This window comes from Tribolium castaneum, chromosome 4 (assembly GCF_031307605.1).
Source record: "Tribolium castaneum strain GA2 chromosome 4, icTriCast1.1, whole genome shotgun sequence".
Lineage (NCBI taxonomy): Eukaryota > Metazoa > Arthropoda > Insecta > Coleoptera > Tenebrionidae > Tribolium > Tribolium castaneum.
The window spans coordinates 20,946,234-20,971,596 of NC_087397.1; the positions used below are offsets into that span (position 1 = coordinate 20,946,234).

The 25,363-nt window shown below is 34.6% G+C and overlaps 1 protein-coding gene, 1 long non-coding RNA gene and 2 other non-coding genes across 5 annotated transcripts; 3 read left to right on the forward strand and 1 right to left on the reverse strand.

Annotated features, from left to right (window-relative positions):
- Positions 1 to 7,599: 7,599 nt before the first annotated feature.
- On the forward strand, positions 7,600 to 7,715 carry Mir3851l-3 (microRNA mir-3851l-3). The gene has a single exon (NR_161849.1). It is a non-coding gene; the product is annotated as a microRNA mir-3851l-3 (primary transcript).
- Positions 7,716 to 8,443: 728 nt separating this feature from the next.
- LOC135265957 (uncharacterized) lies at positions 8,444 to 12,084 on the forward strand. 2 transcript variants are annotated; one of them, XR_010333855.1, is made up of 3 exons: positions 8,444 to 9,204; positions 10,992 to 11,764; positions 11,822 to 12,084. It is a non-coding gene; the product is annotated as an uncharacterized LOC135265957 (long non-coding RNA). The 2 variants fall into 2 exon arrangements; XR_010333854.1 differs by having other exon boundaries at positions 10,992 to 12,084.
- Positions 12,085 to 13,105: 1,021 nt separating this feature from the next.
- Mir3851m-1 (microRNA mir-3851m-1) lies at positions 13,106 to 13,211 on the forward strand. Its single transcript, NR_161794.1, has one exon. It is a non-coding gene; the product is annotated as a microRNA mir-3851m-1 (primary transcript).
- Positions 13,212 to 20,522: 7,311 nt separating this feature from the next.
- Positions 20,523 to 22,005, reverse strand: LOC655322 (venom carboxylesterase-6-like). Its single transcript, XM_064356369.1, has 2 exons — positions 20,775 to 22,005; positions 20,523 to 20,719 (listed from the first exon to the last, which is right to left on the reverse strand). The coding sequence occupies exon 1, from the start codon at positions 21,560 to 21,562 to the stop codon at positions 20,981 to 20,983; it is 582 nt and encodes a 193-aa protein (XP_064212439.1). The 5' UTR covers positions 21,563 to 22,005; the 3' UTR covers positions 20,523 to 20,719; positions 20,775 to 20,980.
- Positions 22,006 to 25,363: the final 3,358 nt, after the last annotated feature.

A 25,363-nucleotide genomic window follows, 5' to 3' on the forward strand; every position in this document is an offset into this window, starting at 1 on the left:
AATATCAATTCATCCCCATTTTATATCAAACATAATCGTCACGGATTGAATCAAACCTGAAAACTTCATACAACATACAACCCCAAACCTCATTCAGCATAAGATACGAGAGAATTATCAAGAATTAAGCAGAATAAACCCGAAGAAAGCTCCATTATTCCACGTGGAAACGCTTTTATTAAATAATTGGCGATTGAGGAACAAAGACGTCGATTCTATCACATCTCGACATCATCCAGAGACTTTTGCAAACTTCCTGTCAATCCTTCGAAGATAGTGACGCATTGTTTACCAACTTTAAACAATATTTCTTGTTAGTCACGTAGGCCACTGATCCAGTGACGTCACGCAACCCCTATAAATAGTTGCCGCTTGGAAGAGGAAAAGCAGACAGTGTTTGTACGTCTTTTCGGAGACAACGCTTGCACTCGTCTCACTGCTGTAGTTGAGCTTCTTTGTCTTCGACGGGTTGAGCCAACTAGCTTTGCGTTCCAAACCCATTTTTTCCACCGACGGGTTGAGCCAACTAGCTTTGCGTTCCAAACTCATTTTTTCCACCGACGGGTCGGAAAGACTGTTTGGAGTAACTCTGGTGCTGGATGTAAATCCTTGGCAGCTTCTTTGTCTTCGACGGGTTGAGCGCACCAGCCGCGAGTTTTGTTGAGCTTCTTTGTCTGCGACGGGTTGAGCCAACTAACTCGCGAAGCCGATCAATCTTTCCCGCCGACGGGTTGGAAAGATTGATTAAGAAATAGTCTCCTGGAGTTGAACGTAAATCTTAGGCAGCTTCTTTGTCTCCGACGGGTTGAGCGCCAAACGGTGAAATGTACCTCGAGAGATACCTCCAGGTCCCAAAGAGACAAACTCTTCGTCACACCACCAGGATCACCATCTTCAACGGTTGGAAGTCTCAGGGGAGGATCTTTATCTAACTCTTTTCTTTTTTCAGGGCGTTAATTAATCTTTTCTTTTACAGAGCGTTAATTGACCTTTTCTTTTACAGAGAGTTAATTATTCTTTTTTCCACAAAGCGCGAACTTAACCCTTTCATGCCATTTATTTTATTTTACCAGACTTTCGCTTACCGTAAAAATACCTAAGTTTAGCTAGGAGCACGTGATATGTACGTGTTGAATTTGACGAGAGCTCTTTTGCTTAATTAAAACAAACTGTTGATTACGAAGGATTAATTTGGCTGCATGTTTGAGTAGTAACTATCTTTCTGTCTCCCTTTGGAACTTGCCATCACACTAGGGAAAAAGACCTTGGCAGTCCCAGTGAGTGCAATGGCCCAACTACAAAACATGCCAATTTAAAAGAGAGCCTAGCTTTTCTCCCGGGGCTTGGGGAGAGATGTATACCCAAGGTTAGGGAATGGAGAGCACGCGGTGGTCGGAATCTCTATGAGTCCCTTTTGCAACCGTCTTTCTAGAATCACCAGGTTGGGTCCGAACTTTGCATTCAAATTTCCCGCTCAGTTCTCCGAGATTCAATACTCGTTTAGTTGGTTGCCTATGTATACTGTTTAACTTGTTGTCTATACTCACTTCTGAATTGTATAACGTGTTGCATACTATCACCAATGACTGTAAATTTAGTGAATAAACATTTTGGGTCGAACTCTTTGCGTTTTCTTTTCCCAGACACACAGTGCTTGAAATAACGAATCTCCAAATCTACACGACAACGTAGCGGTCCTCCAAACAATCTCTAGACGATCACCTCAAAACTAAACATTTTGACAAGGCCAGACCTCCGAACGGTTACATAAGTCCCCACGAATAATTTTTTTTTCACGATCCCACTTCTGATAAATTGTTATAGTTTATAATTTATTATGTCAGGATTAGGATAACTAAACGACGATTTTCTCAGCAGGACCTTTTAATTCCACTTTATTCTTCAAAGGCCAGTTACAGACTAATTTATTTTCTAAAAATCCAGACATTCGGCATTCATCTTTAACACATGTTTTTCATCTTTCACACTCGCCCTAAACTAAAAGCCCTCACACGCACCAACCATTCCGACCTCCCAAGCAATTCTACGAATTCATATCAGAAGTTTAAGTTCGCGATTAACTTGACGTTTATTGTCTATTGTCAATGCAAGATAAATGACAACCATTGGCAACTTAATTTAAAACTAGTTTCATTCTGAATTAAATTTAAATTTCGCTTTATGTTGCAAATTTACGTATCTAAGAGCAAATAAAGAAATAAACAAGATTAACAAAATATAATTTAGAATATTTTACGCATTCACGTATGTACCTATTCCTAATTAAACATTATTTTTTATTATTACAAAATTATATTATACGTGATTATGTTTTTTATTCATTTTTGTTGTGTTTAATTTCGTTGAAGATAATTTACGATTAAAATAAGATGCCGCATTAGCAAAATATAAACGGTGTAATTCGATACTAAATAATGAAACATGTAAGTATGCGTCACCGAGCGAGAGTACCGAGACCAATACCACTGTCCGATGCCGATATTGTCAGAGATTGCCGTAAGTGAGTAACACAAAAATAGAAACAATTTCGGGAACAGGCTTGGAACAGATATTACTTGAAGGATCGAGATATGACGAGACCAGTATTCGTTCCAGTGCGAAAGTGTAAGCATAGAACAGGCGTCGTTCCAAGTATCGCAGTAACTGTTACTTACGGAATGACGGAACAGTTCCGTGGAACAGTCACCGCATACCTCTTCCAAAATAACAGTTCTAGTATTTTCGTACCATCTCTAGAGTGCACCTCGAAGTTGTTAATAATATTTAGTAGGTACATCAGTTGTTGAGAATAACGATGATTTTGTTGTTTGGGAAATCATTAACCACATATTATAATTTTGTAGCTGATATGGTTGAATAATTATTAATATCTTAGTGGATTTGTGTCTCGAAAAGCTGGACGAATTGTCAGTTGCAGTCATTGTTTATTTTGTGAAAGTTTAGAATCAGATTTATTAAATAAAAAAGTCAAGAAGGTTTTTGTAAAGCTTATGCCAGTGTTGTCATCAGGTCACTATTATTATGAAAAAGTTGTTAAATCTTACGAAACCGTGCCGTAAATCTATTAATTAAAGATAACAACTGCTATGATAGAACTCAATAATATTGCAAAACTTGTTAATGATCCAAATGATCACATTTATAACCATTATTCATTAAATAATTATCCATTAACAATTTTTGCGTTTAATACGTTTTTTTAAACGATACTTAATTAATTAATTAATTATATTTAATTCTTACTTAATTAAGTAATTATACTTAACTTCTAAATAGCATTTACTTTTGGGTGGAATTAGATACATACGAGTAAAGATTAATGAAGGAGCGAGTAATTCTACGAGTACGTAATTGCTTTACAACTCGAGCTCCGTTCTATACTTTACCACCACAGTTGAAAATAGTTTTTTTTATTCTGCGAAACTGTTAATTTTTTTCTCTTTGTATGGATGTTTTGACAACTCTCTCGAATTTAACCTAAAAATTAGGGTAACATAGCTGATCGTAAAATCGGTAAAGCTACGAGGGCAAGATGAAAAATTCTCGGCCTAATAACGAATGCCTTCGGTTTTTGATTCAAATATGCATTTATTTTTTGTGTAATCTCTATTTAGTTCAACGGACTTGGTGAAATGTGTTTCTAGTTTTTAATCCCATCCCTGAAGTGGCTTTCTAGTAAGTCTGCAAAATACTTGTTTACAGTCACAATCACCTCCTCATTCGAGTGATAATTTTTCCTAACCACATTTTTTTAATTTGTGGTTGTTGGAAGTCTGGGGAAGTCAAATCAGGCGAATATGAAGATAGTTCTAATAATTAAAATTTTTAATCCCTCAATGTTTCCATTACCACAGCGCCTTTGTGGGCGGGTGTATTGGACCCTTGCGGCACTCTTTTGCAATTTTACAGTTTTTTTGTATCTAATTTTTGATGCAAAATAGACTACACTCCTTTCTCAGATATTCCTATGACCTTAGTTATCTCAATCAGTTTCATTCGCCGATAGTCCAATACCAAGTTGTGCATTTTTTTGAGGTTTCCATCCGTGGTTACTGTTTTTAGTCGTCCTTCACAAAACTCATCATTGAGAGATGTGCCACCACGTTCGAATTCAGCTGGCCATTTTTTACATTAGAATATAAAGAGGCTGACTCTATATAAACTTTCACCAACTTTCGATAAATGTCTGTTGGCAATAAGTCCCCAAAACAAAGAATTTACTGACGGCGAAATTCCCCATTTTATCCGTTGTTCAAAACAGACATGCACTTTTACTTTAAAAAATGCTCAGAAAAAAATCTTGAGGGATTCTATTATGACACATGATGACTTGCTCCAGCATAAAAATTTTGTTGACAATATTAAGTCTATGGTTGGTCAAGAATTTCTTACCTTGCCCTCGTATACCTCAAGTATTTAAATATGAATCATTTTCTTGAATTTGAATTCATTAGTAAGCTGCCATACGAAGTACAATAATTATCATATTCCATACAGTACTACTCCATGCCAACTCAATAGTGAATTCGGAAACGATTTGAACAATTCTTTCTGAAGTAGGTTTTATAACAGAAATATAACAATAATCTGTAAACCCTTTAAAAAATAGCGATGTATACGTACTCGTAGCTAACGAAGACAATTAAATTAAGCATGCCATTAAAAAAATATTACGACGTGACACTTTTTTGGAACACTCTGTATAATCTTAAATATTCGTCTGCTAATACTTGTTATCCTTCAAGGCCCAAAATAATTGTTTAAAATTATTTCGTAAAATATTTCCAACGTCTGTTCTTAGAAATTACACAAATACTGAGAAGAAGTTAACGCGCAGGTAACTGTAAAATTTCACTTAGTGCTAATCCGCTTAACAGATAGGGATTAAGTGAAAGTTGTATTTGTGGTTTCACTTCAGGGAGTTTTAGGACTTTAGGTTAAACAATTGATTGTCACATCTGTTTTTTACTCAATATTATTTTTTATACGAGATGAGATAAGTTCTTTAAATAATTAAAGAAACAAAAATAAAATCAAGTAAGAATAGCAAGCTATTTCAACTATTCAGGTTTAGCCATTTTCTAAGTAATTTGAGTTTTTTGAAATTTTTTAGATTCGGATCTTCAACTAAGAAAATCAGTAACATATCTATTTTTTGTAATTTTAAAATCGTTTTTTAGGTAGTTAAAAGAAAAAGCGTAGAGCTTTTTTTGGTATTTTTAAATTTATTTGATACAAATGGTAAAAAACCCAAATTTGCAGAATTTCAAATGATAGAGAATTTAATTCTCTTTGAATCTGCATTAACATTAATTTTACTAATTTTTAGTAGGTTTCAAGTTATAGTATTTTGTTGACACTAAGAAGTTCATTAGCCATTTTTTTAATAGATTGTCATTAAAGCGAGAGAAAAATATGAAAAATTTTGTTTTATAGACGTAAATTCAATGAACTTATGTAGTTTAACAGAACTAAACAGTAAAATTGTGATCATTACTCGTCCATTATTCAATGAAAAATATTTCTTTAAAGCAGCCTATTATAAAAAGAGCTGTAACGTAAGGAATCTTACGTAATATCAAAAAAAACACCACATCTTGAAAATTATCAGACATAAGTGTAGGGGATTCTAAAATACAGGTCTATGCAAAACATTTTTTTACCTAGTGTAATATAATTAATTGGAGCATTCCATTTGGAATATTGAGTCGTGGCCATTTGAAGTTCTCCAAACTCAAACTTATCATTTATGGAGTCTGAGAGTATTTTTTCCAATTTTGAAGACACTAAATAAAAGATATAATAATAATATAGGCATAATTTTTTATGTTCCTACATACGATTTTAAAATTAAAAAAAGGATACAGATACCTAGTAATCCAAAAACGAAGTTGGTTAAACAAGTTCCAGTAACATGTTATTAGAAATACCTACTGATATTAATTGTTAAAAACATTTTAAAATTAAACTTTGTTTAAAGTATTATTTTTTATAATATAAATTTAAAATAGATGAATTTGGTATAATAGAAAAAATTGAAACTATATTTTGAAAACACTGGAAACACAGGTACTATATGAAAATATGGTGTCTGTACCTAGTTACTATTGTACTAAGCATGAATAATTAAATAAAAAAATGAATCAAATAACAAACTACGTATTTTATATGGAGTTGGGAGTTACTAACTACAAATTATTAATGAATAAAAACTAAATAAACTTAATATTTTCTAAACTTATTTTCTACAAAATTACTAAAATATCATAAATAATTTTTTTTGTAAAGCTACATATTTAATTAAAAAAAAAAACTATTAAAATAATAAAGTTGACGTTTCAAAAGCAACAAATTTGAAATGTTGCGAGTTGTAAACATGTTTTTCTTTATTTTAAACCACTTTTGCCGCATAATTTTATAAATTATTGAAAAAAACAAAAGACATTTTTACGTATTTTTTGAGATAATTTCTAAAAGTTTGTTTTTTTTTCTAACTTATTTTCTACAAAAATAGTAAAACATTACAAAACTTTTTGTTAATTTGTTGTTGCAAGGCAGAAAAGTAACTTTCACCCCAACCCCACACTCCATTATCCCTGGGGGGTAAGCCAATATAAGCAGGCAAGATTTGTTTTCTGTTATTTTTTTTAATTCGTGCCCATGGTAAACATAGGTGCAATTAAGTATGTAGGTGTATTGTATTTTTTGTTTATATTTAAAAAAATAATTAAAAAAATATAGTCCCATTTGTATCATTGAGTACAAACGTTACCAACCTCTATTGTTGGATGAAAGATGATAGTTTGTGATATTCTACATTATTATTGACAAGTAACAATTTCTCCATGATTTTCTTAATAATAAAGCACGTTTGTTGTTAGCTTCTTAAACTTGATTGGTATTCTTTTGCATAAGACTTTGGAAACGATATCCAGGGTATATCGATAGTTATGCATACTTATCGCAACATTCAAGTCTTTTTCGAATTCACTAATTTATTATTATGGTACTTCCCGTAACACTCTCAAATTTTAGAAATGTAGTGTTGGGTTTGGCTTGAAGTGGTACCATGTAGCATTTTAACCCATAGTATGACCTATGCCCACCCAGAAATAGGTTTCACCTTACCAGTAACATTTCTTAGACAAAAATTTTCTGCTTGTGTCATCATTTGTGTCTAGTGTAAAAAATTATTTCAGTATTTAGCATTGACTGTTTTGTGTTATTTTGTGGTCACAGCATGGTCAATGTTCGCAAAATTTTAAATTCTGTTACAACTGAGGGGAATGAAGAATTGGAAAACAAAGATTTTTGTATTTACAAAGTTTTTCAGAGTATCTTGATGGATGTTATCAAAATCGAATAATAGTAGCAATATGGCCAAAATTCACATTAGTTGCCTTATTTTGGAATCCATTACAGAAAAGAATGTTTACGTTATGCCGACATTTGTATGATTTAAATTTATTACACAGAACTAGGTATTCATAAAAACAAAATTACATTTGAATTTGAATAAACTCTAAAATCATGGTAATTTAAAAGGTATAACTGATTTTACATCCAATGGTATTTCTTTTTAAGCTAAATTTTAGTGAATTTATTGCTGTGTTGGCATAAGTAGTACCATGAAAAATTTGAATCTATAGTACGACCCATGCCGACTCAGTAATAAATTACAATTCCAGCAAGTGGAGAAAGCGAAGAGCTTCTAAACAAAACAAATAATTGTCCAGCGCAGCCTCATCCTCAAGATAACTTACAGGTAGTTTCACTTGTATCTAGGAATAACCACAAATTTTAAAGAACTCTGTGTTACCGACTCCTACTGGGCTCTATCCAATCCTCTGCTGCTAATGTCATTCGTTTCCTTGTGCTTGGAAATTGACCACGCGTTGCTAATTTTCGTTCGGTTTCCCCTTATAAAAGGTAAAATATCGTTCAATTTCTTACTCTCCTAATTGCTTTAGGTCTATTTTTACAGTCATAGACATTTAGGTTGCAGTAAGTACTCGGTTTATAGATATAGGTACTGAAAAAATTTGGAGGTTAGATCACGTTATGCACTCATAGTGTGAAAATGGGAAAATCGCACAGATCTTCCTCTCGATCTAGTTCTGTCTCCAGCACGGACGCTCATAGACGAAGCCATCGAGACAAATCCGACCTCGAAAGGCGTTTACGCCATTTGGAACGGAAAGTCCGCAAATCTCGTCACGCCCGGAAACATCACACCAGGCGTAGTCGTTCCACATCTCTTTCTCCACGTCATACACATGAACGTGGGGAAAGAACAAGTCCTCTTCACAGCAGCAAGGAGTCAGAAGGGTTTGATCGCGGCACATTTTCTCGATGCCCGACCCCTATTTCTCTGCCAACCAACGGTGGCGAGCCTGATGTACTTGTTTGCTTGGAACCCGACCTCGAAAAAGATGTTTTAGCCTTGTTAGGGGATGACCCATCAGAAAAATCTGAGGAGATTCACCTTCATGAAGCACTAACTGTGCGTTGGAACTATAACCTCACACGAGGTTTGGATGCTCAGGTAAAAACAGCATTATTGGGGAAATACCAAACACCAATCAATTGCGAATTACTCAAAGCACCAGAAATTCTACCTGCATTAGCCGATATACAAATCAAGAAGGATAAGTATCAACGTTTAGGTCAATCTCAATTGGGCGTGGGTCTCACCTCACTAGGTGAAGCTTTGACCCTTCTTCTGAAGGAGAGTGGTTCCCGAAATGAGGAATTATTGAAATTATTAATAGATTCCGGAAAAATTTTGACAGATCTTTTCTTTAATATGTCCCGATCTAGAAGAGCCAACATTGCTCAAAATCTTAATAAGTCTATGAAGGACATAATCCAGAAAGATACACCAGGTCACTTTCTGTTTGGAGAGGACTTAAGTGAACGCATTAAATCTGCAAAGACTTTACAAAAGTCAAGTCAGGACCTCAAAGCGGTACCAGATAAATTAATAGTAAAATCCCCTAAAATCAGTCAAAAAAGAGGGGGGGGAGGAACAACTAATTACCCATCCACCTCCAGGTCTTTAAACTCGAGGAGCTCGTTTCGGTCAACGAGGGACCTGAAACAAAAAGGGCGAGATCCTCGACCGTATCAGAGTTACAAAAATTACCGGAGTCGCAGTCCCTCACGCTCCAACAAACGTTAGAGGTAATAGCAGGTAGATTGTCATACTTCAGGACTGAATGGCGAAAAATCACTAATAATCACAAAGTTCTTGAATGGGTTAAATCTTTTAAAATCCATTTTGTAGTCGAGCCAATTCAGAATCGACCACCATCTCCTGCGAAATTAAACAAGGAGGAAATGGATGCAATGTCGGTTTCCATAGATACACTTTTAGGTGAAGGAGTGATTCGTAAGTGTCACCCTTGCACTGACCAATTTATATCAAATTATTTCTTGGTCAAAAAATTGAATGGCAAGAACCGCTTTATCTTGAATTTAAAAAAAAATTTTAAATAAACACCTGGATCCTCTCCATTTTAAGATGGAGGATATGCGAACAGTTATCAAACTCATAAAAAAGAACTGGGTTATGACATCCATTGATTTGAAAAATGCTTATTTTCTTATTTCTATTGACGAAAACTCTAGGAAATATCTTAGGTTTGAATTTAGAAATCACCTATTTGAGTTTGTGTGCATGCCCTTTGCATTGTCGATTGCTCCCTATGTTTTCACAAAAATTATCAAACCAGTTGTAAACTGGTTACGTATGGAGGGAGTTTTTTGTGTGAACTATTTAGACGATTTTTTAATTTTATCAGAAAACTATAAAGTTGGTCTAAGAAATACTCACCTAGTATTATCTTTACTAAAATCTTTAGGATTCATTATTAATGAAGATAAAAGTTGTATACTTCCAAACACAAATTGCAAATTTCTAGGTTTTTTTGTTTAACTCAAGTGAACTAACAGTAGAATTACCGCATGACAAGAAGCAAGCTATTTTACAGACAATTTTACAGATTAAAGTTTGTAAGAAATTAAAAATTAGGAAAATGGCTCAACTTTTAGGTATTTAACATCTGCTTGTCCGGCAGTGACGTATGGCTGGTTATACACCAAACATCTCGAACGGGATAAATTCCTTGCCTTAAGCAACTCTAAGGGCAACTATGAATCATATATGCAGCTTTCCATCCAGTCTTTGAAGGATCTCGATTGGTGGACTAACACGATTCCTTCATCTAAGAACAGAATAAGGAATGATGAATTTCATTTAGAAATATTTACGGATAGTTCTTTGACAGGGTGGGGAGCACACTGTAAGGGCACATCTGCTAGTGGCAACTGGCCAATGGACTTACAGCGGGAACATATTAATTTTTTAGAACTTTTAGCAATCTTTCATGGACTAAGATGTTTTGCGAGAAATTGTTCGAATCTGAATATTCTTATTCGTACTGATAACACTACAGCTTTGTCGTATATAAATAAAATGGGTAGTGTACAATATCCAAAATTAAGTTCTCTTGCTCGTGACATTTGGCAGTGATGCAAAAATCGTAACTTATGGTTACACGCCTCGTACATTCGTTCAGAATGTAATGATATAGCAGACAAGGAATCTCGAAAGTTGCCTGTAGAAACAGAGTGGTCGCTATCACAAGAGGCATTTACCAAAGTGGTAAATAAATTTGGTCAACCTGAAATTGATCTATTTGCTTCCTTTTATAACACCAAATGTGACACATATGTGTATTGCAACTGATTCGTTTACTATTTCTTGGAGTGATTATTACTTTTATGCTTTTCCGCCATTCAGTCTCATTTTAAGAGTTTTAAACAAAAATCATATGTGATAAAGGAGTGGGGATAGTAATTGTTCCCAAATGGTCATCGCAGCCGTGGTATCCCTTACTATCTAAATTGCTGGTTCAAGCCCCTTTAAATTTAGAAGCAAATCCTCATCTACTTTCTTCTCCTTATAGTTACGAACAACACCCTCTGAGGCTTACTCTGGTTGCCACACTTTTGTCAGGGAAGTTTTTTCTCAGAAGAAAAATACCCGAACAATCAATCCCCATAATGTTGCAGTCTTTGTCGACCGGGACTTTAAAGCAGTATGACTGCACATACAGCAGCTGGTGGCTTTTCTGTTCAAAGTTCAATCTATGTCCTTATACTGCTACTTCCAATGAGGTACTACAATTTTTGCAGGACATATTTACCTCAAAAAATTATAGTTATGGGACGTTTAATTCCCATCGCTCAGCTTTATCTTTAATCATTCCTGATATTGGAACTAATATTTACATAAAACGATTTTTGAAGGGGATAGCGCGACTTTGCCCGGTACGTCGCAAATACGACTTTACTTGGGATCCCAGTAAGGTCTTAGATTTTTTGAATAACTTGTTTCCTAAGACCAACCTTTCATTGCAAAAACTCACGTACAAATTGATCACGCTGTTAGCACTGATCACTGGACATCGTGTTCAAACACTATCCTTGATTAAATTATCAAATATTCTTAAGATGGATACCAAAATTCAGATCCGAATAACAGAAAACATTAAAACGTCTTTACTGACAAAAAACGAACCGTGCCTTCAAATCCCTTTCTTTAACGAACAACCTGGAGTTTGTGCTGCTCTAACCTTATCAGACTATATCCAGAGGACTGCTCAGATTCGTAAAGATGTTGACTCTCTGTTCCTGACAATAAAATCACCTCATAAAGCAGCTAATAAACAAACATTAAGTAAATGGATAAAAACCACATTATCTATGGCTGGAATTAATACTAGTATTTTCTCAGCTCATTCAACTAGACATGCGTCATCATCTGCAGCTTTACACAAAGGCATTTCATTGGATGTAATCCATAAGACTGCAGGTTGGTCCGAAAAGTCACAAACTTTTGTCAAAACCTACAATCTGCCTCTAGCTGCAGAGACCGATTTTGCCAAGGCAATTATGCAATGAGTCATGTGCCTTTTTTCCTTTTCGTTATTAAAAGAATATATGTTTTGTTTATCTTTCATTTTACAATGTAGACGCTCAAATAAACTTTTGATGTTATTGGGCCCCTTTTCTACGTTGTCACAACCTTTCTCTTTAAACTTCTACCTGTAAGTTATCTTGAGGATGAGGCTGCGCTGGACAATTAAACAGTCAAACGAGAACTTACCGAAGTTCGACTATAATTGTCCTAGCAGCCTCATCCGAAGAGATAACTCCCACCCATCCCAAATTTGAAACCCCGTATATAGGTCGGTTGTGACTTGTTCTTCAAACTTAATGACATTAGCAGCAGAGGATTGGATAGAGCCCAGTAGGAGTCGGTAACACAGAGTTCTTTAAAATTTGTGGTCATTCCTAGATACAAGTGAAACTACCTGTAAGTTATCTCTTCGGATGAGGCTGCTAGGACAATTATAGTCGAACTTCGGTAAGTTCTCGTTTGACTGTTTAATTATACCTTTCTGTAAAATGTTTTCGAAAGTCAGTGAGCATTGATTGTTTCCATGATATTTTATTGTCACAGTACGGTTAGTGATTGCATAATTTCGATTTCTGAGACATCTGAAAAGAAAGAAAAATAGAAGTTTTCTTGTATTTTTACAAAAGTGTTAACTGATATATATAGTTTATATTACAACTGATATTTAATCTAAATTAAGAAAAGACTGGCTTCAGAATGCAGATACTGATATTATCATGAATGACAATATGACCGTATTTAGGTAAAACAAATTGTCTTTGAATGATTTTTTCAACGTATTAAAGTATCATCGATTTGAATTTCAACATTAAATCTCTGTTCGGTCTATCACTGCTTTGGCTGATGTTTGTTTAATTATTAATTTATCAGTGGGCTAAGTAGACCCTGCAGTAGTTTCTCAAACCTATATAAATCTTCTTTGAGCATTTATTGAAAAGGCAACGATGCAGGAATCTATTGTTGAGTTGGTATGGAGTGGTATTATGGACCATGATAATTACAGTACTTCCTATGCCAGCTTAATAACGAATCCTAATTCAAGAGACGAAAATTTATACTGTCTTACAAATTTTTCAGTCCAATGTTGCTATTTTTATTTTTTTTGAGTAAATTTAGTACTGGGTTGGCACAGAGTAGTACTATGTAAAATTCTATTCTATAGTACGACCCATGTCGGCCCAGTAAGAGATTTCAATTCACCAGCAAGTCATTTTTAGGTTTGCAAAGACACACATTTGTACAAAATGTTTTTGATAAATGGTTATCCAGCATTGGTTGTTTCTATGCTTCGAATCCTCTAACAACTGGAACGACTAGAAAATTGGATATATAGTTTTTATTTGTATTTACAAAATTTTGTATAGTATTCACTAGTATGGTAGCGGTCAGCTTCATTTGCGTGTGCGTCATCTGACATTTCTGTCACTACGTTTACATAGCAGGATCATAGCGGTAACAAACTCTCAAATATTTTTTGAGGTTATAGCGTTTAAATTTTGGATTTTTAGTTGGTGGTGAAGGTGTCGTTTTCTTTAAATACATTAAAATACAATTAAAATTGTGTGCAATGTATTAGAAATTGTTTCCTAGATGTCTTGTTTATTACGCCAATATAAAATTAACAAGTTTTTCAACGGTTCGACCTTTGTAAAGTTAAACTCACAATTTTTGGTACCCTTAGAAGATGGATTTTGTAAAGAACAGTATCTAAAGTGGGAGTACACGAAAGTATCTTATTTAATACATTTACTATAAACATAAAAAGAGTATGGACAAGAAATTTCGTACTGAAATAACGTGTGTAATGTGTAATCTGTAAAGATTTTTTTGCATTTCAGCAGGTGACAAGTAACAAGATCTGAAAGCTGAAACTGAATATGCAGGTCCATATTCCACTACCACAAGCAAAAGTATGAACACCAAACTTGTAATTTTGACTATCTAGAAACTAGAAGATCACTCTTGTGTGAATGCTTATTAACAAAAGTAGGCTTTATTGACTCTTTATACGCACCAGGAGTTAGTAAATTATATCTGTGGTATACACACGATATGTAAGGTTATGTAATTTCCATGTTTATTTCATCATTTATAGAGCGTTTGGCCTAGTGACAGAATAATGAAAAGTATCTACCAACATTTTTTTGCAACTGTAATTAGATTTGAGTAGAATAAAAGAGCTGATCCTCATTACTTTAGTTTTTAATATCAACATAAGTACATTAATACTTGTTTAATCCTAAGGAATTTTTGAATATTGGTCACAAATAATTAATTAATCACAAAAAATACAATTCACAAAACCAGAACTAATAAACGCAGAATCAAAAACCTAACGAAACGCAAAAGAAAAACTAACGGAACTCAAAACAAAAACACACGGAACGCAAAACACAAATCACAAAACACAATAAACGAATGGAAAATACTTGATGACAACACTGGCATAAGCTTTACAAAAACCTTCTTGAACTTTTTTATTTAATAAATCTGATTCTAAACTTTTACAAAATAAACAATGACTGCAACTAACAATTCGTCCAGCTTTTCGAGACACAAATCCACTTACATATTAATAATTATTCAACCATATCAGCTACAAAATTATAATAGTTAATAATTTCCCAAACAACAAAATCATCGTTATTCTCAACAACTGGTGTACCTACTAAATATTATCAACAACTTTGAGGTGCACTGTCTCTAGTGCACTCGAAACTGATAAACGCTGATACTATTACCTTGGACTATGACTTTGCTCCTGATGGGGCAAATATTTCTGCGTGCAATATAAGCCTTTTGTAAGCCTTCGAATTTGGCGGCAGTAGGATGGTTACTAAACCCTCGCCTTGATTGCTTCACGGAAATAAACGTTTCATGTGGTCCTGCCTAAATGTTTTAGGTGAGAATGTAAAGTAAATATTTGTTGTTTTTAACAAAATTATTAAATAAATTCACAACACTACAGATATAGAAATTAGCAATTCCAAAAAACCCGTTTTTCTCTGGCTGCACAATACAAACTTACATCCAAAAATTTCATTTTGCCACCATTGAGTTTGATGTGTTGGCTACCTATATTGACAACAAAATCTTTATCTCAAGCGCAGTCCATCCTTCCACCATATATTATATAGACTGGGCAAGGTGAGATTTGTTTTGAAGCCAACATGTGCAGGTGGGGCAAGGGGAAATGAGGCTTGGTACGCGAATTTGACCCTTAGGTATCCCTTCTCTGATTATGAATTTTGGGCTTAAAGTTTCTTGAGAATGGGTAAAATTTGGTTCTTACGTCGAAATATACAGGAGAAAGTATCCACAAGGGCTTATTCATCGGTAATGTCATCCGTAAGAACGAAACTACTCGTGTTAACCTAAATATGGAAACACACCAGTGGCGTCGTAACGTATTCTGATTTTCCGCTGTGATACTGAATATTTTTGAATATTATAATTCTGAGCGCATGTCTTAAGGTAGAATTAAAAGTATTTTAACTAAGGCATTTTTTTAAACTCGTATACATAAATTATTTCTGAAACTTGCAATGTTTTTTTAATTGTTTGCCCTTTGACTACGAGCTGCCATTGAACAAGAAGTATGCTTCCTCTTGCCCCTCACTTCTTTCGCCCTTACATGTTGGCTTCAAACAACCTGCCTACAAACTCGCTTTCTATATGATGAAATTTTTTGAGTTCAACGTTACGAAAATGTAAGGAAAATTGAAGTTTTGAAATAGGTTTTTTTTAATTCAGTAAATAATGAGTAATGTCTAATAGGTAATCAACAACCCCTATAATAATGTGTATCTGTAAGCCAATGGTTTATACAGAAATATCTTTCTAATGCTTACAAGTAATTCAATTATAATATAAATGTCAAAACTGTCAATATATAAACTGTCTTTTTTCAGTGTTTAGTCACATTTAATAATATTTTTTTTAAGTGAAAAGGAGTTGTTAATTTTTTTTTTGCAGTCAAGTCAGATTAGGAAGATAATCTAGACTAAAGTTTTAATAAAAATCGCACAAAGAGTTAAAAAAATTGCTTATTATTTTGTATTTTTTTGCTAAAATTTACTCTATGAGTTAATTAGAATAAGTAGGTAATAAAACTAGTTAAGAAGAATAAGAAAATCAATAAAATAAGAGAAAAATTGTACACCGTTCACGATTGTTTCAAATTCGGACTATCTATGAAAATCTGACATTTTATTTGACAGTACTGTGAGTTGTCATAAGAAATTTATTTTGGGTTATTCGGAAATAAAATTACCGTTGGGGGCGCCACTGAGCTAGGTCGAAAACAGTAACCATAAATGGTGGGAAAATGTTTATTCGGATATTTTGAGCGTTGTACGAATTTTGGGGCTTCACAATTATTACATTGCCTATGCGGAGTGATTATTGCATCTTTGATGCAAGAAACTTATGTTGACAAATGAGAGATGACGAGGAAAACACGAATAACGAATGACTGTTTGGTTCACTTTCTTTATTGGAAAATTATTACAAAGACATTGAAAAGCCTACCTTTTGGCATAATTTACGTTTAAATGTATCAGCAGTTGTTAATCTTTATTGTAGTTTTGTAGATTTACCGCAGCATTTCATGATTTTTTCAGTGGAAAATTCTAACCTAAAATTCATAACACTTCACTAATTTATTGGTTTCTTGAGCCAAACTTTGTGTTCGCTGTGATCCATTACTTATAATCTTTAATTAGACAACTGTTTGATAACACTTTGTAATCAAAATTTAAATATTTTTCACTTTTTATCCACTTTCAAGTTCCAACAATAAACACTTTATACCACGAAAAACTACAGAGCCAAAGTCAACGCTAGTATTTACCACCACGTACTTTTAAAGTAATTCTTTCTATTGTAAGTAATTAACACTATACACGCTAAATTGTTGAACAATTCATTAAATATCAGTTAAATGTGGCATTACGAAAATTTCTTTACTGTTTTCGACATAGTTCAAAAGTCATCACCAGAGGGCGTTTAGTTAATTTTATTTCCGAATTGATGACAACCAAGGACTGTTGCCACTTTGCTTCGTTTTTTAAATAAATAATTGAATACGTTTTTATTGTTATTCTACTTATTATCATTTGGTAAAAAAGTCGGGTCTGTCTTTCTTGCATCTTTCAGAGCATCTTTTGATACACAGTTTCTTATCAACAGAAATTATTTACGATATTTTAAATTAATAAGCAGTAGAACTGACAACACAGCGAATTTTTGACAAGACAGCGTCATAAAGACAGTACCTGACAGGACCTGACGCCAACCTAACAAAATATATCTACGCTTGCTGAGAATTTAAAACAATCGTGAACGGATAAAAGAAACGTGCGAGAATATAATTATTCCTTTCTTGTTTCGTGCATTAAGAAAATAAATTAAAGATTCTACTTACATTTCCTTTTGGAAAATTTCGTAAAATTTCTATAAAGCAAACTTCTACAAGGAGGTAAAAAAGACGCAAAAAATTTTTTTTAGAAATCCTCCTTTCAGTGAAAAAATAATTAATTATATAAAATAATGACAAAGACATTTAACTTTAAACTTAAGAAAATTAAATTTGGTTGTGTTTTCCGTGTTCTAAAAGCAAAAGCCCCCTGAATTATGATTTGAGTCCAAACCCGATTGATTATTTATTTTCTAGGAAGCCGATAGCATCTTGCGATTCGCTCCGGCCTTCGGCGTGCTTTCGTTTTCGAAATTTTCTAATTTACAACATCTGTCGTTATTTTGCGTCACCTGCCAGCCATACAATAAAAATCGTCCGTAAAGACGCCGAAATTATGCAAATCGGCCGCAACACAACGCAATAAACAAGTCAAAGTTGTTTATTGTCGTCGTCATTTTTCCCCAAACTTCCAACAGTCCACTTAAATATTTATAACAGGAGAAATTCGCTCGGCCATATAATAACCCAATTTATTTTTACAACGTCCATTCCATGTCGAATTATCGCAAACGGGCAAATATTCGAACATTCGCGGAGGGAGTTTAAAGTGGAGGCAAGGCCTGCTGGTTGAGGAAGTTGTGTGTGACACATGTGTGGATGGATGGAGGCAAGTTCCGTCATGTTGACCCAGGTCAGGACGGGATGTGACGTCACACTGCTATTTCACTGTAAAAAGCACACCGGATTCTAGGAAATAGCGAATGGGAGGCAACACATTTCAAAGCTCGCAAAGCCCGGACCAACTTTACTACCTGAACACATTCTTTCAACTGTAATTTCGGCAAAAAATTCCAGCCTCATTTGAATTTATACTCGCGATCATTAACTCATTTAATGAAGAAAAACAAGCACTGGTGGAAACTAGACACAATTCTACTTCCTCGACCTCTTTTTTTTGTCATAAATAAACATTGTTATTATCCACCACCTTGAACTGTTTAAGAAACTTTTTATTCTTTACTAATTGTCAACTGATTTTACGTGTATTTTTAAAACCCAAAATCGTAAAAATCAGTGTTTGAAAAAACATTGTGTACTTTCTTCAGAAATTTTTATTAATCCACCCGTTGAGAGCCTCTGTGCTTTATTAGAAGTTAATTTTTTCAATAAACAAAATGGAGATGGTGGCGCGTAGGCGTCTTTAAAGTTTTTTAAAATTGTGGCTAACATATTCATTTGTGTGGGAGGTTCGAATCTCGGACTTGGCAAAAAAATTTTTTTTCCATAAAATTTTATAACAAAACACAAATTGAAATAGAACAATAACGTAGTGGACCAAGAAGATAATTTACCCTAATTTTTCTAATTCTAGTTCAGCGGTACTCAAAATTTGGGTCTTATTAATTTTTAATTAATTTAATTTATTTTTATAGGTAAAATAACACATTCCAAAAAATAATTTTGCAAATATTAAACTTATAACTCGTTCTTGGATTTTCTTTACAGCTTTAGAACCTATGTAATTAAATCTCCAAAAATGACCGACTTTTTATAAAAAAGGAAAAGACAACTTTGCAGTTTTTGGCCTTAACTTAATTAAATCGTTATTTTTTTATAAATAAGATCTTTGAAACATAAACTGTTGTTTGAAAAACACAAACTTGAAAAATCGTTCTTATGATTTTTGGCATTGATAAGAAGATCTCTCAAACCAAGTACAGGGTGTTGCATTTTGGATGTCCGAATAGGGGATCTTCCTAAGATGTTTAGAGAAAAACAAGTAACACATTCTCGGGTCCGTTTCTTAATAAAATAATTTTGGTCAAAACCGCAACTCGCTATCGTTTTTTGTTTTCGACTTATAAACAAAAGTTTTCATTTTAGTGAAATATTAAAAAATTCATATCTTCCTTATTATAAAAGATACACGTTTGAAACAAAGACACTGTAAAGGCATTTTTTACAGAGAATTTAATAGTGTTATCAGCGATTTTTTTCAACCATTCGTTTAATTGTGATAACACAAAGTTGTATTTTTTAAATAGGAATCATGGTTGGCTATGACATTTTCGAAAAGCTTATTTTTTTCTGATTTGATATGTCTATTTGTATAATACATTAAATTTAAATATTTAATATAACAAAACATTTCGCTTTTTCTTTATAGTAGGCCATGAAAAAATTTTGGATTTTTAATTAAAACTATGAAAATTGTATTACCCAACAAGTATTTATAATTTAATGATTTTTTAAACCCTAAATAATTCAAAAACAGCATAATAAATTTTTATTAGATCAAATTTTTGCAATTAATAAAAATTATTTGTTTTTATATTTAAAATGGCAAGCTTACGTTGTCATTCTATTTTCCAATTTTAAACATGAAATGTCGGACGAAGAAAAATCTTATTAATTGTATGATTGCGTATCAATAAAATTTTATTTTACAAAAAAATGTCAATCCAAACACCAAAATCAAATTCCATCTGCGGTAAAAAAATACACAACATTATCAACGTCACCTCCATTGCACTAAATCATAAAAAAGTGGCATCAAGTGGTAGTGACACATCGTTTGCAATTTTCTGCACATTTTTTATGTAATTAAAATCTGCGACGCTCGTATATTTGTTCAATTGAAAATAACTTTAACTTATTTTTATAATTTCACATTTTTTACTTTAAATCCGTTCACAAAATTTCTAAATTATTCACACCTTTTATGTGAAATAATTTTTCCATGGCCAACTATTTTCAAATATTTGAATATATTTTTTATCAAAAAAATATAAAAATATCAAAATATATTTTTCTTGTTTTGAGTTCAGAAAAAAATAAGCCTTTCGAAAATGTCATAGCCAACTATGATTACCATTTAAAAAAATACAACTTTATGTTATTACAGCTAAACGAATAATCAAAAAAAAATCGCTGATAACATTATTAAATTCTCTGTAAAAAAGTGCCTGTATGATGTCTTTGTTTCAAAAGTGTATCTTTTATAATAAGGAAGATATGATTTTTTTAAGATTTCGCTAAAATGTCAACATTACAATTATACAATGACATGATGTGTGTTATCAATAAAAAACAAGAAACTGATGTACAATTTATTTCAAAATTATGGAATCTTTTCATTTTCCTTGATTGGTAGCGAATCCCAAAATGGGGCACTGCCTTGGACTGACGTTTCCACAGTCACATCGTTCGGGGCTCCAATTTTTAGGAAAGTCAAGTCATCTGTGGCATTTTTTGGTACTTGTAGCCACTCCATTGTTTTTACTTTTGGAATGCTACAACCATGAAAAAAAAGTTGATTCCCCTGAAACCCCTAACTGTATTTAATACCGCGTGTGACTATACGATGCCAACAAATCGACAAAAATTTTAACCATAGCTCTATCTCGTTGGCTTCCGCTTGTATCAAATGGATCCCTCTTGAAAATATAGAGGAGGTCATCAGCATGAGCTGCTCCAAAATTCCTCCCAGTCTCTGTTTCAAGCCCGAACCAACTATTCCCACTCCTGTATTCAAATTTCAAGGCATAGGTGGGCTATTTCATTGATTTTGCCATCAGTTTGGCGGTTTTGACGATATCGTTGATAAAAATCCGGTCTGAGAACATCGCCACCAACTCCCGAAACGTCCTCTTCGACAATTTCTTCTCTCCAAGGTAGTACTTCCTAATCTTCTGACTCACCTCATCTTGCAAATCTCGATCCACGGTGTAATTGTAGTACAAAATTGGTGGAATATACTCATTCCAGTAGTCATCAAGAAGTGCCAAAAGTGCATTATCGTAGATCTCGTTAATTGCGTACAAGCCTTCAGAGTTTGTAAAAGAAACGATCCAAAGAACGTCATAGACTTGTTGATTTTTGATCATTTGGTAAGGATGGGCTGATAGTACCGGTTGAGTGGCCCAGGAGTCAACCACGGGCGCAAATTGGGCAAATGGCAGGTACCACCAAGCTTGGTACTCTGGTATTGTGACCGTAATTTGCCTGGCTGGTCTACTTTTCAAACACTTGATCATTGTCCCATCGGTACCACAACCCACGACAGTGGCGAGTTTTTTCGTTTGGGCCAATGGTTGCTCCATTAGGGCCCATGGTACTAGCATGGTACCACTCATGGACCAACCACGGTGGAACAACCCACGGGATTGTGGCGATAAGTAATGGAAGTTAACACTAGTACCATCTCCGAAAAGTGTGATCGAGTCAGGATTACCACCAAAATGGCGGATATATTTTTTGATGAATTTTAAGGCCAGGATTTGGTCTTTGAGCCCATTATTGCCAGGTACTACGTCATCCTCAGTACTCAAAAACCTAGTGGTACGATTGTATTATCTCATCATTTGATTTGGTGGTACCAACCTAACGGCCCTAATCTATAATTCAAGTTTACGAAAACTATATTTTTGTCTATAAAATAGTCAGGTTCGTAAACACTGGCATAACCAGTCGCGAAATCCCCACCATGAATGTACACAACCACATCAAAACTAGCATTCAAGTGGGCCGTGTAAACGGTCAAATAAAGACAATCCTCCTCACCTACAAACCCTTGAAAGTACCGCCGCTCCCTGGTACCACTTACCAATCACATAGTCTTCGTCCATATGTGGGAGTCTGATAAACTGCATACATCTGTAAGTGGTATCAGGTTTCCAAACACCATTTGGTTATTGTAGGTGTTGTGTTCGGGGGATTACCGGCTAAAGCAACAAAGCCGCTTTGTTCGGAGTCGTGCCGAAAGGACTCGGCGGCGCTCTCTGCGCGTTCAATTAACGAAATCAAGCGGAGATTTTATTTCTGGATTCATTTCCACGTATTTTAATTTGGCCTCTTATCATATAAAGTTTTGCAATTAATTGAAAAAGTTAAATTAGACCGCCTGTGGGGAAATTAGTTGAAACTTTCTGAATGTCTATCAAGAGTGGTTTTGGCCCAAAAAATGTTGGCGATCTCTTGCACAATTGTGTAGCTAACGGGAGGTTCTTTATGTCCGTCACGTATTGTGAGCTGTTGGACCGGTGTCTGGTGACATAAGAGAGAGCATAAATCTCCGTGTAAAATCAGTAATGAGTATAACCATGTGCAGGTCCGGCCCCACAATGGGTTAAATAATTCCTTAACCAAGGCATTGTGTTTTTTGCTTTCCCTTTCAAAATTTTCCTTTTACGGGGCCATTTATAACCCCTTCGGTGACAGAAGTTGATCGTTGTCCGCTCCTACACCCCCGAATATTTAGTCCTTGCTGTAGGCCGTCAAGATTTTATTAATGATACGGCAACTGTCCACTTGGCGCCGGACAAAAGACCCTCAAGAACACCTCGATAATTATCGCTTAAACACCATTTAAAATTCTCGGAAACGTGATGCAACTCAAGGGCTGCTCCGCAGATGGGACTTTGGCCCCGGATATCTACAAGTGTGACGGCAACCAAGCGAAATTCGTGCTCGGTTAAGCCTTTACGGGACGAAATCTTTTAAGCCCCAAACACCGCTTTACAAAATGGATAAAGAAGTATTGATATGTGAGCTGAGCGAACCCTTTCAAGAGGTGTCCGATGGGGCATTCGAGTGCAATCGCCCGAGAACAACCAACCCCTTCACAAAAGAAACGCCTTCAAGCCGCTAACAAAAAAACCCATTTAAACGATATTTTTTGCCGCGTCCGCGGGGGGCAGCACCACACCAAACCAAAAAAAGCAAACTGTACGTGACCCAATTACAATTAAGCCGTAATTTTGAGTGATAAGTGCGTAACAATCAATTAGACACTATTTGTGCCAATTTCGTGTTAAGTACCCCCGGAATTGAAAATTTAGATTTTGGAAAAAACCAGTCGGTATGGTAGGTCGCACCATTGCCAGAAATTTCTAGGTTAGAATACCCAGCAAAAAACCAGGCTAGAAAAAGATACACCTAATTGTTCGAAGTCTACTAAAATATCTGAACACTCCATTATGGATTTTCATTTAGAGATCGCTATTAAAACTTTAATGTTATCGTAAACATGTTCGGTTTGTGTCTTAATTATCAAATTCAACACCCCAATATTCGACTATGCCTTCATGATAATTCTTGGATTCAGAATATTTACAGAATTAATAAAAATAAGTGCAAAACATTCCCCGTTTTCATTCCGACTTATTTTTACAGCATCTCCTCTTTCACGACAGCTTATACCGTTTATAGGTATGTGTCTATCGAGGAGAATCATCGGCACGACCATCAATCCTGAATTCGTCTTCGACTCATGAGCCTTTGGCGAATCAACAGGACAGACAGGTCATTGTTGTTCGATATTACTGTAAGTCATGAATAGATGGAAGAGTCCTAAAACCGAGAAATGTTTTGAGAATATTTGGCAGCACTCAGTTGCCCGTCAATCTTCGTGGGTCCTCAATCTCTATGGCCACTCGAGATCTCACCAGTTCAGATTTAAGAACAACTGCATTCTCAATAAAAAAAGGCGGCGATAGAAATCGAATCGAACTCAAAACCTTGTAATTATCTGTCTAACTCTTTACTAACTGAGCTATTTAGATCTTGTCCATTATAATTTCTAATCAGCTACAATAATACATCAAATTGCGCAATATTACGAAATTAAAAAAAACTTGGATTCGCCATAATTCGAACCCGAGACCCTTAGGATTGAACGCGAATATCTTACCAACACGTCTATAATGGATTTTCAGTCGTTTTTGGATTGAATATATTATATTGTCTATGCTAATTTTCTTATTAATTAAAAAAATGAAATTCGTTTTGCATGCTACGCACTAGTGTACAGAACAATTATTATGTCCAAATTAAGTTTATTTTTTAAGGGTAAGCACGCACGTAATACGCTGAATACGCTCAATCGTGCAGCGCCTAAAAATTTAATAACGAATAACGCATTTTGAGTTTTGAGCGTTTTTATTAAACAGAAGACGGTCGATGGTCGAGCATTGGTATCCTTCAAAAATACGCTGACACATCGGCCTACTCGTTTAAAAAACGGGTTTACTGTAAAATCAATTTTTTTTCCGTTATAGAAATTGTTCTTATAGTATATTAAGTATGGAGAACGGTAAGGGTTTGTTACTGTTCGACATGCTTATAACAGTAGATATGCTGTGCCGGTTCAAATTCACTTCGTCTGCGCATGCGCCATTTCAGGGATTCCCCCGACGCAAAATATGGGAATCCCCTGATGTTGTAGCTATTTTTAGATCATGATGTCATGGCTATTTTTGGATCATGACGTCAGGATAAGAACTGCGCATGCGTCACTTTGGGGAATCCCACATTGAAAATTATGTGAATCCCCTGATGTTGTAGCTATTTTTAGATCATGATGTCATGGCTATTTTTGGATCATGACGTCAGGATAAGAACTGCCCATGCGTCACTTTGGGGAATCCCACATTGAAAATTATGTGAATCCCCTGATGTTGTAGCTATTTTTAGATCATGATGTCATGACTATTTTTGGATCATGACGTCAGGATAAGAACTGCGCATGCGACACTTTGGGGAATGCCACATTGAAAATTATGTGAATCCCTGATGTTGTAGTTATTTTTAGATCATGATGTCATGGCTATTTTTGAATCATGACGTCAGGATAAGAATCTCCTGGGAAATCCCACATTGAAAATTATGGGAATCCCTGCGGTCATTGCTATTTTTCGAACATGACATCATGACTAAGTTTAGATTATGATATCATAGTTATTGTTGGATCGATAAGTCATTGCTATTATTAGATTGTGACTCATTAAGGTAAGCCCTAACGCTTCGTGGGAATCCCCAATGTTGATGCTATTTTTAGATGATGATGTCATAGTTTGAATTTGTATGCGCATGCGCCACTTTGGGGAATCCCACATTGAAAATTATATGAATCCCCGATGTCAGTGCAATTTTTGTAT

Excerpts from the sequence above, each read along its gene's own strand:
- LOC655322 (XM_064356369.1), bottom strand. The coding sequence starts at position 21,562 with ATGAGTGGTACCATGCTAGTACCATGGGCCCTAATGGAGCAACCATTG.